The sequence below is a fragment of the Porites lutea genome, chromosome 7, assembly GCF_958299795.1.
Source record: "Porites lutea chromosome 7, jaPorLute2.1, whole genome shotgun sequence".
Lineage (NCBI taxonomy): Eukaryota > Metazoa > Cnidaria > Anthozoa > Scleractinia > Poritidae > Porites > Porites lutea.
Window position 1 is genome coordinate 17,784,404 of NC_133207.1, and position 13,202 is coordinate 17,797,605.

The following is a 13,202-nucleotide window of genomic DNA, read 5'->3' on the forward strand; positions in this document are numbered from 1 at the left end:
AGAGTCAGCCTCGTCGACTTAACTCCAATGAAAATTTTATTCTTTTCTTTTTTTGACTTTCAGCTAAGCTAAGAGACATATGTTTATTCACGGTAGGAGGCCTTAAAACCCCAAAGGCAGCACCGTAGCACTGGTCGGGGTTACACACTGTCCCTATTTTTTCCAAAATTGTTTTTTCGGGTCTACGTGTCCGGCTGTGTTGTATTAACTCGTAAACTTTTCGATACATTTAGTGATGTATTACTTATCAATAAAGTGCACTGTCTAGTACTGACTAAAAAAGCGCGTGTTTGTTATTTTTCTCTGGTTGTTCAAATAAAAGGGCGCACAATCGTTATTTAAGGTCAACGAACAACTTGAATCTTCGTGTGGACCGGCTTCATTGAGTATCTATGAAAATTAACTACGGTGGTAACTAAATGTTTCCATACTCTAGCCTTAATTGTTCTTTTAAAAATACGTAAAATAAATAATACACAGCAAATGTATTTATCATGGGTTATGTAACCTTTTCTTTGGGGTGTTACATGGTATGCTGTTCTGTTGCTTCATTAGCGGTAGGCTATATATTTGAGTTGTTCTCATTTATATTCATTCGCGTCTTACGACCGTCCCTACGCCCTCAAAATTATGTCCTATGTTGAAGACGTTACTCCAGCGAGCACAGATTTTCCTGGCAGCGACGTTTTGCTGCCTTCGCTCCCTAAACAACCTTTGTCTCAACCTCTCGAAGCTTCAGTACCAATCCAGTCTTCAGAATCCAGTGATATAGCGTCCGCGTTCTCTCTATTTAAGGATTATTTCGACAAGAAGTTGGGCGCCTTGAAGCGCGATATTCAAGACGAGTCGTGCAGTAATACCGATTCTGTGGCCAAAAAGCTTAAAGAAGAATCCAAGATCACGTTTAGATTCGAAGGTAATAAGAAACAGTTTCAATTCAACTCCGACCTTGCAGAGAAGGTGAAGTCGGCGTCAGTTGCTCTCGGGAAGAGAAAATTAGACCTTGTTAAAACTCACCTGGAAGAACTAGACTCTGACATCAAGAAGCGCAACAAACTTATCAGACTGGCAGACAAGTCCGCCGCCGGTTGGGATTTGGTGAACGAGTATTTATCAGACGAGCTGCCTAGCGGGTCAGAGGACGAAAAGCGTATCCGCCGTGCCGAGCAGAGGGCCCTTCGTAAACGCAACCAACGCCAACAGAAAGCGAAGCCATCCAAGCAAGGTTATTCACAACTCCAATCATCTACCGCAACCACCGCGTTTGCTGGCCAACATTCATCATCCTCCAGACCTATTTCTCGTACTTTTGGCGCTTTCAGCAAACCAAGATCAAGTGATATTTGTTTCGCCTGCGGCCAGCAAGGTCATTGGAGATCTCAGTGTCAAGTTAATCCTCAAGCCAGATCTTCAAGCTCGGGGCCGTCCTTTCCTAGTTCTTCTGGTCTTTCGGGCATTGGAGGTAAATAGGACCACAGAATTAAAAACTTGTTCTCCAAGGTTAGATATTAGCTTTACTCAATTTATTAGACATGTATCCTTCTTATTTGGAGTATTTCAGGGAAAGGGACTCTAGTTCATTAGTCGATTTCGATTATGATCGTAATCTATTTGAATTTGAACAGAATTCCGCATTGCCAGTACTTAAGGGTAGACTTAGGTCCTGTTTAAGTTATTGGCACACTATTGGTGCCAATAGTTTTGTTATCGATACTATTAAATTCGGTTATCGGATCCCATTCATTAGCACACCTTGTCAGGCACGTTTTTCTAACAATCAGTCAGCTCTTAATAATGCGTCTTTCGTGGAGTCTGCTATCGCTGAATTAGTCCACACTCACGCCGTCGTTGAGGTGCCCTTTATTCCACATGTCGTTAATCCACTCTCTGTCTCGATACAGTCTTCAGGCAAGAAGAGGCTTATTCTGGACTTACGTCATGTCAATCATTTTATTTGGAAACAGAAGTTTAGGTGTGAAGATTGGAGAGTTTTATTATCATATGTTAATAAGGGCGATTACCTTTTCAGTTTCGATCTCAAGTCTGGATATCATCATATCGATATTTTTCCGGATCACCAAACTTTTCTGGGTTTCTCCTGGGTTTTTTCTGGTACCGTTCGGTATTTTTGTTTTGCATCACTTCCGTTCGGTCTAAGCTCAGCCCCATACGTCTTCACCAAGTGTCTCAGACCACTCGTTAAGTTTCGGAGGTCTAACGGGATTAAAATTGTTGTGTTCCTCGACGATGGGTGCGGAAAAGGGGATTCACTGCCTATGGCCAAGGAAAATTCATTGTTTGTGCAATCATCCTTAAGCAGTGCGGGGTTTGTTGCCAACTCCGCCAAATCACTATGGAACCCCACTCAGGTGCTTGTTTGGTTGGGTTTAAACTGGGACTTAGTTATCGGTACCATTTCTATTACCGATAGACGTATTTGCAAATTTATCGCTCTGATTGACAAATTTCTTCTATCCGCACCTTATGTTACGGCTCGGGATTGTGCCGTTATCGCAGGTCATGTTATGTCCATGTCGCCAGTTTTGGGTAACCTGACTCGTCTCAAAACCCGTTTTCTTTACAAGGTCATAGAATCCCGCCGTAGTTGGGATTCCCGTTTTAATATCGGGCTTCATAATGATTGCCTCTCTGAAATATTTTTCTGGAAAAACAATATCGTTAGTCTTAATAGGAGACCTATTTTGCCTTATAATGCTCCCCTTTTGTTTAGCTATTCGGACGCTAGCAACGTCGCCTGCGGGGCTTTTGTTGTGGGCACTAATGAGGTGTCCCATCGTATGTGGACTGCTTGCGAAGCAGCTAAGAGCTCTACCTGGAGAGAACTTAAGGCTATACAATTTGCCTTAAGTGCGTTCAAAGCCTCGGTTAGGGGTAAGTGTGTAAAGTGGCATTCTGACAGCCAAGGGGCCGTTCGTGTTGTGGAGATAGGGAGTCCTAGTGCAGAATTGCATTCTATTGCGCTTGATATTTTCTATTTTTGTCGAACTTACAATATTACACTTATTCCCCAGTGGGTTCCCAGGGAACTTAATGCTTGTGCTGATGCGATTAGCCACATTGTAGACTTCGATGACTGGTATACAACCCCCGAGTTCTTCGCACACTTGGACCACCTTTTGGGCCCACATACAGTCGACAGGTTTGCGAATGCTGCCAACGCCCATCTTCCCAGATTCAATTCTAGGTTTCGCGTGCCCGGCACTGAAGCTGTTGACGCATTTTCAATCTCGTGGAATGGACAGAATAATTGGCTAGTCCCTCCCGTCCACTGCATTACTAGGGCGGTTCAGCATCTCCTTGTATGCGGTGCGGTTGGTACTTTAGTCGTCCCTTATTGGCCGTCTAATGTGTGTTTTGGCCTTTCTTGTTCGCAAATGCTATTCAATTCCAACCGTACGTCCTTGAGTACATTCATTTTCCCGACCCCTCAGGGATTTTTGCCCTTGGGTGTTACAAAGATTCACTCATTGGTTCAGACAGGTTTAACAGCGCGGTGCTGGCAGTCAGAATTGGCGCTAAGGGGCCTTAGTTTTTTCAAGCCGAGTGGCTTTATGTTGGTCCACGTGTTTTTTATTCCGCTCGTCGGTTCATTTCTCCTCGTTTCGCATGAAACTAGTTCGCCGAGTGGCTTGTTTACCGTCGTTTTTGAGTTGGCCCATTCGGCCTTAAATAGTTTTGCATCCGGTCAGAGGCATTACCAAGCGTCCATTTTTTATTGCTGTATTGACTCCCAGTGCGTGTACTGAGGAATTTTGCCATATATTTTTGTTCTTATCCTCGTAGAAGTTCTCAAAGATGCCTTGCAGCCTAATTTTCAACAGGTTGAAGACGGGCGACTCCGGGCACTGCAGTTCTTCCCCCCGCAGTTCTTCTTAAATCCAAAGCCGACAGTACCGCGAGGAAGTACGAAAAGGGCTTCAATACGTGGAGAAAATGGGCTTCTCAGTTTAAAGAAATTGTTATATTTCCCGCTTCTAGTGTGCACGTTTCATTGTTCTTTCTTAGCTTGATTCAAGAATCTGCTTCTTGCAGTACTATTGACGAAGTCCATTATGGGCTCAAGTGGGTGCATGATTTGGCAGGTCTACTCGACCCCTGTAATTCCTCGTTAGTTTTACCTTTAAGAGAATCTGCTAAGAGGCTTCTCAGTATCCCCGTTAAAAAGAAAGAGCCTGTGACCCCCGAGGCTATTCAGCTTTTATTTTCTAAGTATGGATCGTCTTCAGCTAGTTTGTCTGATTTACGAGTGCTTACTTTGTGCGTTTTAGGTTATGCAGGGTTTTTTCGCTTTAACGAGTTGGTTCAGTTACGCAGGTGCGATTTTCAGTTTGAAGATTCTTTTATGAGAATCTTTGTTCATCGAAGTAAGACTGACGTTTACAGGGATGGGGCTTGGGTTGTTATCGCTAAAACTTTCAAGCATACATGTCCTTATTTATTAGTTCAACGATATTTGGTGGCCGCTTCTTTTTCAGCAGACAGCGAAGAGTTCATTTTTCGCCCTCTTGTTTTTCTTCGCAGTGCCGGAGCTTATAAATTGCGCGGGTCTGTTCCTTTGTCTTATACTAGAGCGCGGGAGATAGTGCTTAGCGCTTTCGATTCCATCGGCCTTCCCAAGCAAGACTACGGTCTCCATAGCCTTAGGGCCGGAGGCGCCTCCGCTGCTGCTAATGCTCGAGTGCCTGACAGATTGTTTAAAAGACACGGCCGTTGGAAATCAGACAAGGCAAAAGACGGTTACATTAAGGATAGTGTTCATTCATTGTTGTCGGTTTCATTATCACTGGGTATTTAATTTTCCGTATTTCCCGTTCTTTTAGTTCGCACACGGCTCGTGTTGACACACCCCAATTGAGGTTGCTTGTTACATGATAAATGTTTTATATTCGTTTGAGCGGGGGAGCGAATTAGAATATAAATGTATTTATCATGGGTTATGTAACCTTTTCTTTGGGGTGTTACATGGTATGCTGTTCTGTTGCTTCATTAGCGGTAGGCTATATATTTGAGTTGTTCTCATTTATATTCATTCGCGTCTTACGACCGTCCCTACGCCCTCAAAATTAAATACCCAGTGACCAGGGGTTTCTCTTAGACGTAGTTTTTTGCATGCTGCTATATGAAAAGTTTAGCACGTTTTGTATGAATCATTGTTATACGAGCATAGTTTAGATCATTTTGTTGGGTTGTTTTTCTTGCTGTAATTTTTTACATTTCCGAGTTTTCATTCGTTTGTTGTATTATTTCCATCCATTCTGTTGATGAAGGCATAATAAAGAGGGTCGCACACGGCTCGTGTTGACACACCCCAATTGAGGTTGCTTGTTACATGATAAATGTTTTATATTCGTTTGAGCGGGGGAGCGAATTAGAATATAACTGTTCTGGGTCGCCATTGACTGAGACTGGACAAATTAAGTATACAGAGAGGCTGTCATCTTTTTTCGTTCGAATTGGAAACTCTTTTTTTAATTTAGTTAGTTTTACAAACAGTAAATGAAGAAAAAGGATGACAAACAAAGCATAGCTATAAAAAAGAGCGATCAAACTAAAGAAAAAGTCGGTACAAATGAGCTGACTAAATATTCAGGCTTTCGCGTTTCTTCCAAACGGAAAAAATGTCCTCCTCGCGTTGGAACGGCGGCCGGCAAACGGCAAAGGGCAACCACAGGAAAAGTCGGGTCACTGTCGGGTCACATGGCCAAAGGAAGATTTGTTTCGAACGAATGCAAAATCCTTATTTTGGAAATTCACTTTGTGCGAAACTCCATTGTGAAAAATCGTGAAACGTTCACAATCAAGAGAATGCTGTGATTATTTTCTCTCAATATTGTTTTTTTTCTTTTCTCCTTTTTTTTTCTTTCAAAGAACGCGAAAGTAGAAATAAACGTTAATGCTGAATGAACTTGTCTGAGTTTGATTCGTGCTTCTAGCTTGGTCAATTGTAAGCACTGATACCATTGTCGACCTCCCTCACGGTAACTGACGATCAAGAAGATGGGTTTCGACAAACCAAAGTTCATTTTAAATTAAAAATGGACCTAAATTCTTGTAAGAGATCCAAATGATTAGGTATTCGACCCTACAAGACTGGAAATGTTTGTGTCGCCAATTTCAATTCTTTCTTTCAGTTCGATTTTCTTGCAACGTCCTCGGAGAGGCTGACATAAGAGAAACTGCATAGGCTGCATTCAAGTAGTGCTGAACTCGGCATATCGTTTCGTAAAGCTACTCTGGGAACAGCGCAAAACAATTGCGAGGCAGTTTGGAAGACTAAATTTCTTTTAGCGTTAATTCCTCATTTTGTCCAAAATTTTTACCATCTGAAACAGGTCGATTACTCTCTGCCCTCTTGAAGTCTTAAACATAAAAAAACGACTGTTTTTTGTTTTGCATCTAGGCTAAAGTAAAAAAAAATAGAAAATGAAATTTCTTCTCCCGATTTGGGCCCAGATGTGTCCTTTCCAACCCACTCGCCACTCGGTCTAAAGTTGTTACAATTCGCGTTAATGTTAAATTTCGTTGCGTAACATCTGTCGCTTACTCCAGTATTTATAGAGCTTTTGCTGATTACTCTAAAAGCTCTCCACATTTGAATGCAGCTCATATTTTACATTTGACGTCCACATCCCCGCGCCTATGCTCAGGTTGGGGGTTGGGGTATTTACATGGCTGGTGCATTTATTTAAGGTCCTTAACACATGTCACTCTACATGTGATAGGATCTAATCTATTAATCAACGAGCATAATCTAATTACAATAAGTCATGTTTCGTATTTTTGACACAATGTGGTTGTAACCACGATGCAGATTCCTGTCCACAAAAGAGACTAAAACAACTGAAAACGTGCTTGGAAGTTAACTTCGGGAAACAATACTCAAAACGAGTCTCAGCAAAGATTCAACCGTGTTTCCTATTTACTTTTTCCCTGTCTCGTCCTCTAAGGAAATGGAGAAAGCCTGTGCCTAAAGCTTTAAAGCCACGTTATTCCGCGCGGCCGTTCGTCTTGTCTACGTCAGCTTACGTCAACGAAATGCATTGACCGAGAAGGCCTGAGGAGACGCCGTACAGGGAGTAGGCAAGAGGAAGCCCACAATTTACCGATGACAACAGTCGACAACAGAGGAATTAAGGTCCCTGTGGTGAGACCCTGGGGGCTCCACCAGATCTGCCACTCTATGTTATTTACTGTTTGGCAAATAAATAAAACGAACACGTGAACATGAGTCTTTTTTTTCTCTATTTTTTCTCTTTATTCACTTTCTTTTTCATCGAGGCACAAGGAATAAAAGCACTTTAGAAAGTTAAGCCTACAACTACACTTCCCGCTTTAAAATTCTACAGCCTCGAGATTTCACTTGGAAGGGGCACTTCACTGTTGCCTCATCGCAAGTAGACTGCCAAGACATCTGCCTCTTCAACATTGTCTGAAATTAGGAAAAACGTATTGTGGATCTTAAGACTGACACAGGAATAACCACAGAGCGAGAAAAGAAAGTACATGTATTATTTTTTGTTGGGGGAAAACTAAGTTAAAAGGTGTTTATAAAAGCTGAAATGGAGGACCACTTGCACTTGCACTTTTTATTTGAGTGTCAATGTATTTAGCACGAAAGTGCTAATTGGGGACACTATTTTTACGTCTCCTAATGGAGACGGGACCTCCATTTTACGTGGTCACGAGCCACGCGAAGAGCTCGCCGCTTGCAGTGCAAAGGAAGTAGCTTCATTTCTCAGTCATTTTAAGACCCTGAGAAATGGTCCGGCCCCGGGAATCGAACCCGCGACCTCCCGCTCTGCAGTCAAACGCTCTACCGACTGAGCTAATCCTACCACGGTTAAGGGGAGGGGAGGGGAGGGGAGGGGAGGAGAGGGGAGGAAAATGGCCGAAAAGACTTCATATTTTCACCCTTATGAACCTAATGTACAGTCTTTTGAATGCGGAGCAGACTCTCTGCTCGGCCGCTTATCAATTTGTCCACTAGGTGCAGAATCAATAGGCTACACAACAGAATACAAAGTACTCGCTCGACTGCAGGGTATTTGATCAATTATAAACGTCTCGATAGCCTACTATTCCAGATGTATAGATAGAGGAGAGAGAAAAATTATCTTAATAGCGGAACATTTGGCGTAATTTGCAGGCAATCAAACTTTCGGTTATCGAACTCAATCAAACTCTACTCGTTCAATTCACTTCGACTGGGTATGGTAATCGAACATAATCGACCCATTGTTCCCCTTCCAGGGCGCTCTGGCTATTTCCAATGAGCTTGCTTGGCATTGGGGACGGTGGGCCATGTAAGCATGCCCATTATCGGGATACCAGGACCTGAATTGTTTAATGATTTACTCACTGTATTGGTTCCAGTTGGTAAGAACAGACCGCTTGCTGTAAAGTATCACGTTCTGACGAGGCTGGAAACGCTTCTCCCAATCACAGGATGGAGGTGCCTTTGCGATTATCGCCATCCACCCTGCATCAATAGGACAACTACCATAGATACTGTTGATGAAGAAGTGACGGCCGTTGGCTGGGTCTCCATGGATTGAAAAGTAGTTGTTTGGCTGAGTCTTCATGTCAGTCCAGGAGCTCTGATTCAGCCTGGAGAATGAAAACCAGTTGAGTTTGTCTGATCCCTTGGCATTGAATTTCAACTCCTTCATCAGCTTTCCTCTTTTATACAGGACAACTCTCGCCTTTAGGAAATCAAGCAAAAGTAGCGTTTAACTGAATTCTTAGGACACGTTCCACATGAATCCGAATATTTTTGAAACCGCTTATATTATTACAAAAATCAGCCTTTCGTCCACACCAGCGCGTTAGCATGGGCTTCTGTCCACACGAAACCAGTGAATAGGTTCACCGAGACCGCGTATTTTTGAAACCGTTCTCGATCCAGAGTGTTTTGAAACCCCGTTCACACGAATCGGGGTAAATCACTATGTGGTTTAAATATGTCCCAGCAGATTTGTATGGACGAGGCCTGCATTCTATATTAGTAGCTTTTAAAGTAAGACAAACTCCTAAATTAATTGCTTTGGCCTTTGTCAGACACCCAAGTAGGGACAAAAACGAACAAACGAGCCAACAAAAAGCACACGAAAATATGTTATTTTTAAGTTGTTGACCATACATTATATTTTCTTTGCAGCAATTCATTTTTTATCTAATACGGGATCATTATATGCAATTTCCGGCATGACAAAAGTAGAAGACATGGCATAACTACCCTGCAAAGGGCAAGGGGGAATAAAGGCGCGCGAGAACGCCAAGGACGCACGTAGAAGAAGGTACTCGCGCGAATTGCCACCTTTTCCTTCCCCAGCAAACGTCTGTTTAGCCTGATATTCAGACACTCCGGGTTAGTCGCTTTCACGTACGCTTCCACATACTCTCTCGTGGCCCACGAGCAACCTGCAGGAGCTTCTGAGACCCGGTCTGTCATGAAGGTTATAGAGCATTACTGGCAGATTAATTCACGCAATGTGACAGCAGAAATAAAATATAATATATAATACCTCCGATGGTCCAATGTCTTGCCACTTTAAAACGATCCTGTTTTTGTAGTGGTTAAAGTGCCTGTTAGTGACTTCAAGAGCTGCAAAGACTTTCTCAGAGGATGTCCGATCAGATGTGTATGTACTATACACGTTTTTATTCACTCCAGACACCGCCTTAAACGCCATAGTCCAGCCTATACATGACAGAAAAAAAAAAACATTTAAATAACAGAACTAAAAAGCTAGAGTATAAAGATCAATTTCCCAGTCGATATTGTCTCAATTAAGGGAACGTTGTTTAAACAAAGTGCCTGACTGTATCCGACGTTACCATGGTAATTATAATTTCTAAATGATCGCTAGTGGAATATATATATATCGTATTGGGCTTCCTCGCCATGAGAGTTTAAGTAATTAGATTTTATTTGATTTGTACAATTTTTGGCAAACAAAACAATAAACAATAAACTCCGTAGGTTTTGAAAGTTTGTGAGATCAAAAAAATAGACGAATTTCGATATATTAAATCAAATTCATTCTTGCTTCCAGGGCTTCGAGGGAATAAAATAAATGAATGGTATTTTTAATTGCTGAGCCTCAGGATGATTTCTTTTCTTTTATTCCCCAAGCCCTCTGAGTATGAATTTTAATATATCGAAATTGTTTATTATATTGGTTGGCCAAATTGTGCTTTTGTTTTAGACTTGAGTTTTACACTAGATGTTTCCGAATTTTTACATCTAGGGTATTCGGATTGGTAAGTGTTTGCACATCCGTAAAGTCAATAACTTTCATTCGGATACAGAGTATTCACTTTTGATTCTTCCGAATTTAAAATCTCCGGGCACAAAACCAAATCGAGACTTTTACTTTAAAGTTATGCAACTATAATTATGCGTGTGGGCAAAACACCCATTTCCGAGTTGTCCGAAGCCGCTGTTTAAAAGCGAGGCTAAGAAAGAAGCCATTGATATGAAAACGACTTTTTAATCTCATGCAGAAATGAAACTCATTTTCACAAGAAAGGTTTTGCAATCAGCCTCGTTTTGAAAGTGAGGGATTTTGTCAATTCGGAAATTGCCCATCCGGTACCAATGTTCTGGAAAAAATCCCCTCTAGTGTAAATGTAGCCCCATGCAGAGTAATTACTGTCTAGGATACTTCAGCTATATATAGACATGTGCAAATTTCAATTATGTTTTACTTTATGTTTTACATGCTAAGGCCCGTTTACATGGAGGCGGGGGACCCCAGGTAGGTGAGGTAACCCGCTTAGGTGGGGTAACCCGCCTGTCCATATAATCTCTCATTTTCATTAGATCATAGGTGGGGTGACCCGCCACATGTTACCTCACCTATCTGGGGTCCCCCACCTCCATGTAAACAGGTCCTTAGAGACGTTCTTTTAAAAGAACTCTGGGCATTTAACGGGCAGGGGAAATGCAATTTTCTCAATGAATCAGTCAGTGAATTACTCACCTCCAGCGGCCATATCACAGTATACTGGGAAAGACTTTTCATCATCTGTAAGTATAAAGAGAGGTTTTATGCAATGCTCAGTTCTGGTGCGGTGGATGAACAGTTTTAAACACCTCGAACTTCAAATCTACAGCTGTAGCAGTCCAGGTTCACGCCTGTGTCGTTTAAGACAAGACATTTTTTCCAGTATGTCTCAATCCTTCGCCCTGGGCTCAGTTGTTCCAAAGGAGAATAACGCTATCCATTGGATAAATCTCTATCTAGTGGTAACGCAATTAGTTTCCCTAATACCTATCCACTGGATAGTGATTTATCCCCCGGGGGTGGGGAGGGGGGGTACTCAACAAATCTTTAGACAGGGAGACTCTGCCCGGAGGTCCAACCCCTTACCCTTTTATATGCTATTTTTCACGAAAAAGGTACCTCTTTCGTATTCCTTCTATTGACAAAGAAAAAACTTTACATCCCTTTTAACTGCTGTAAATGCACTGTCTTTTGAATAGGAATCAATCACAGAAATAGAACGTTTTCTCGACTGTATAAAGCCATAAAATTCATCTGTTAGCCCTTTTGGGCCCTTTCACAGACCCAAATGACAGATTTCCCCACCCCTTTATATACTTCAAGGACTGAAATCCTACCCTTTCATATCCCTGACGCCTGACAAAAGGTACCCCTTTCAGGCGGAGCCTTCTCGTATAGGCCATCATAGAGAGTACTCCCCCCCGGAATTTATGCGGTTAACATGATGGGTATCGCTATCGAAACGTTTCAAAAATGGGACCTTGGAAATAAATGGTTACCGGCGATACAGTACCCGGGGTAGCCCCGCAATAGACTGGCATCTCTTTCATGAGGGATTCAAAGCAATGTTATCCAAACCTTCCTCATACAAATTGTCCACACTGATCTCCATACAGTTCCTAAAAGTATTATTTGAGATAATTTGATCAAGATCAAAGCATTTTGCACTTGACTATAACTTAACAATTATTTTACTGGGAAAAAATTTAGAGAGAGTTGCCAAACTCAAATTTTTATCAATTCTTTGAATGAAATAAATCATGAAACTATACACATAATATCAATTACATTAACTGTTAGTTAGCGTACGCGTACAGAAAATGGACAGAGTGAATAATGAATATTTACTTATTGTATCATACCCGTTAGCCTGATCCAATAAATGCCATTTTGTTTTCTATTGTTGGTGTTGATATCTTTACATGAAAAACCTGGATTAGCTTTTGATCCATAGGGAGCTTTGGAACTGTCACCTGTAGAGGCGCCGTAGTAGGTATGGCCACAATGACAGTTGCAGGTATTGGAATATGAAGCGCCTGCCATGCACAACACGATTCCACTAACAATGAGGACTAGTATGGTTAGATGATGCATGTTAAATGAAAGTCTGCAAAAAGAACTAAAAAGAACAGACATTATTACGGGTTAAAATGACACACCCTTTTGTAGACTTCCAGGCTGATTTGAGATTCAACCAGCCTGCGAGTAAGCTCATCCATTTGCGGAGTCGTGAAAGAATCACGCGAGAGCCGCACTCAAAAGGAGACGCGAGTGCGAAGGGGGGAGGGGGGGAGGGGGGAGAAAGAGGGAAACGAAAGAAAAGGGAAGGACACGTATAAATACTACTTACTGCATAAAGCGTCTTGCTAAGGAACAAACTGATTCTAGTATTTAACTTACCTAAACTCCATCTTACCTTTCCGAAAAAGAGCTAACTAGAACAATTATTTTACAGTGCACGTCCTACTCAAGCTGAGAGATCATATTAATTTTTACAACGTCAATTTCAGTTTTCTGGGATTTATAATTTATAGATCTACAAACGCTGCTTTCGTGATAAAAATCAAACTTTCGTGACAATCAATCAATGGATATTAGCTTGTACTGAAAGCGCCTGTAAAGTGCAGCCTTGTGCTCAGATGCTGCTTGCTTTTGTTACTAAGTATTAACAAGAGACTATAAAGGGGACAGAGAGGCCATCCCCCATATACACCCTATTCCATAGGTAATTCGTCTCGAGTTATTTTTAGAATCGGGATAAAGTTACCTCGCGCGAGGCGTGGATGTTTCGTGGAGGTTTCGCATGACCAAACGCCGTGCAAAACATGTCGGGCGAGAGGCAATGAAAGCGTAAAAAGATCGAGAGCATTCCTGAATATTGAAGCGAAATGA

General features: G+C 41.9%; 2 protein-coding genes across 2 annotated transcripts; one reads left to right on the top strand and one right to left on the bottom strand.

Moving 5' to 3' along the window:
* The first annotated feature begins 602 nt into the window (after window positions 1-602).
* On the top strand, window positions 603-3,858 carry LOC140944050 (uncharacterized). Its single transcript, XM_073393161.1, has 2 exons — window positions 603-1,500; window positions 3,805-3,858. Exon 1 carries the CDS (start codon window positions 631-633, stop codon window positions 1,468-1,470), a length of 840 nt encoding a protein of 279 aa, XP_073249262.1. The 5' UTR covers window positions 603-630; the 3' UTR covers window positions 1,471-1,500; window positions 3,805-3,858.
* Window positions 3,859-7,278: 3,420 nt separating this feature from the next.
* LOC140944038 (uncharacterized) lies at window positions 7,279-12,424 on the bottom strand. Its single transcript, XM_073393142.1, has 5 exons — window positions 12,173-12,424; window positions 11,007-11,051; window positions 9,546-9,721; window positions 8,381-8,723; window positions 7,279-7,450 (listed from the first exon to the last, which is right to left on the bottom strand). The coding sequence occupies exons 1-5, from the start codon at window positions 12,402-12,404 to the stop codon at window positions 7,407-7,409; spliced, it is 840 nt and encodes a 279-aa protein (XP_073249243.1). The 5' UTR covers window positions 12,405-12,424; the 3' UTR covers window positions 7,279-7,406.
* Window positions 12,425-13,202: the final 778 nt, after the last annotated feature.

Excerpts from the sequence above, each read along its gene's own strand:
- LOC140944038 (XM_073393142.1), bottom strand. The coding sequence starts at position 12,404 with ATGCATCATCTAACCATACTAGTCCTCATTGTTAGTGGAATCGTGTTG. Across the intron at positions 8,724-9,545 it reads AAGACATTGGACCATCGGAG|GCGAGAGTTGTCCTGTATAA; the intron begins GTATTATATATT and ends GATTTCCTAAAG. Across the intron at positions 7,451-8,380 it reads TACCAACTGGAACCAATACA|ACAATGTTGAAGAGGCAGAT; the intron begins GTGAGTAAATCA and ends TCCTAATTTCAG.
- LOC140944050 (XM_073393161.1), top strand. The coding sequence starts at position 631 with ATGTCCTATGTTGAAGACGTTACTCCAGCGAGCACAGATTTTCCTGGC.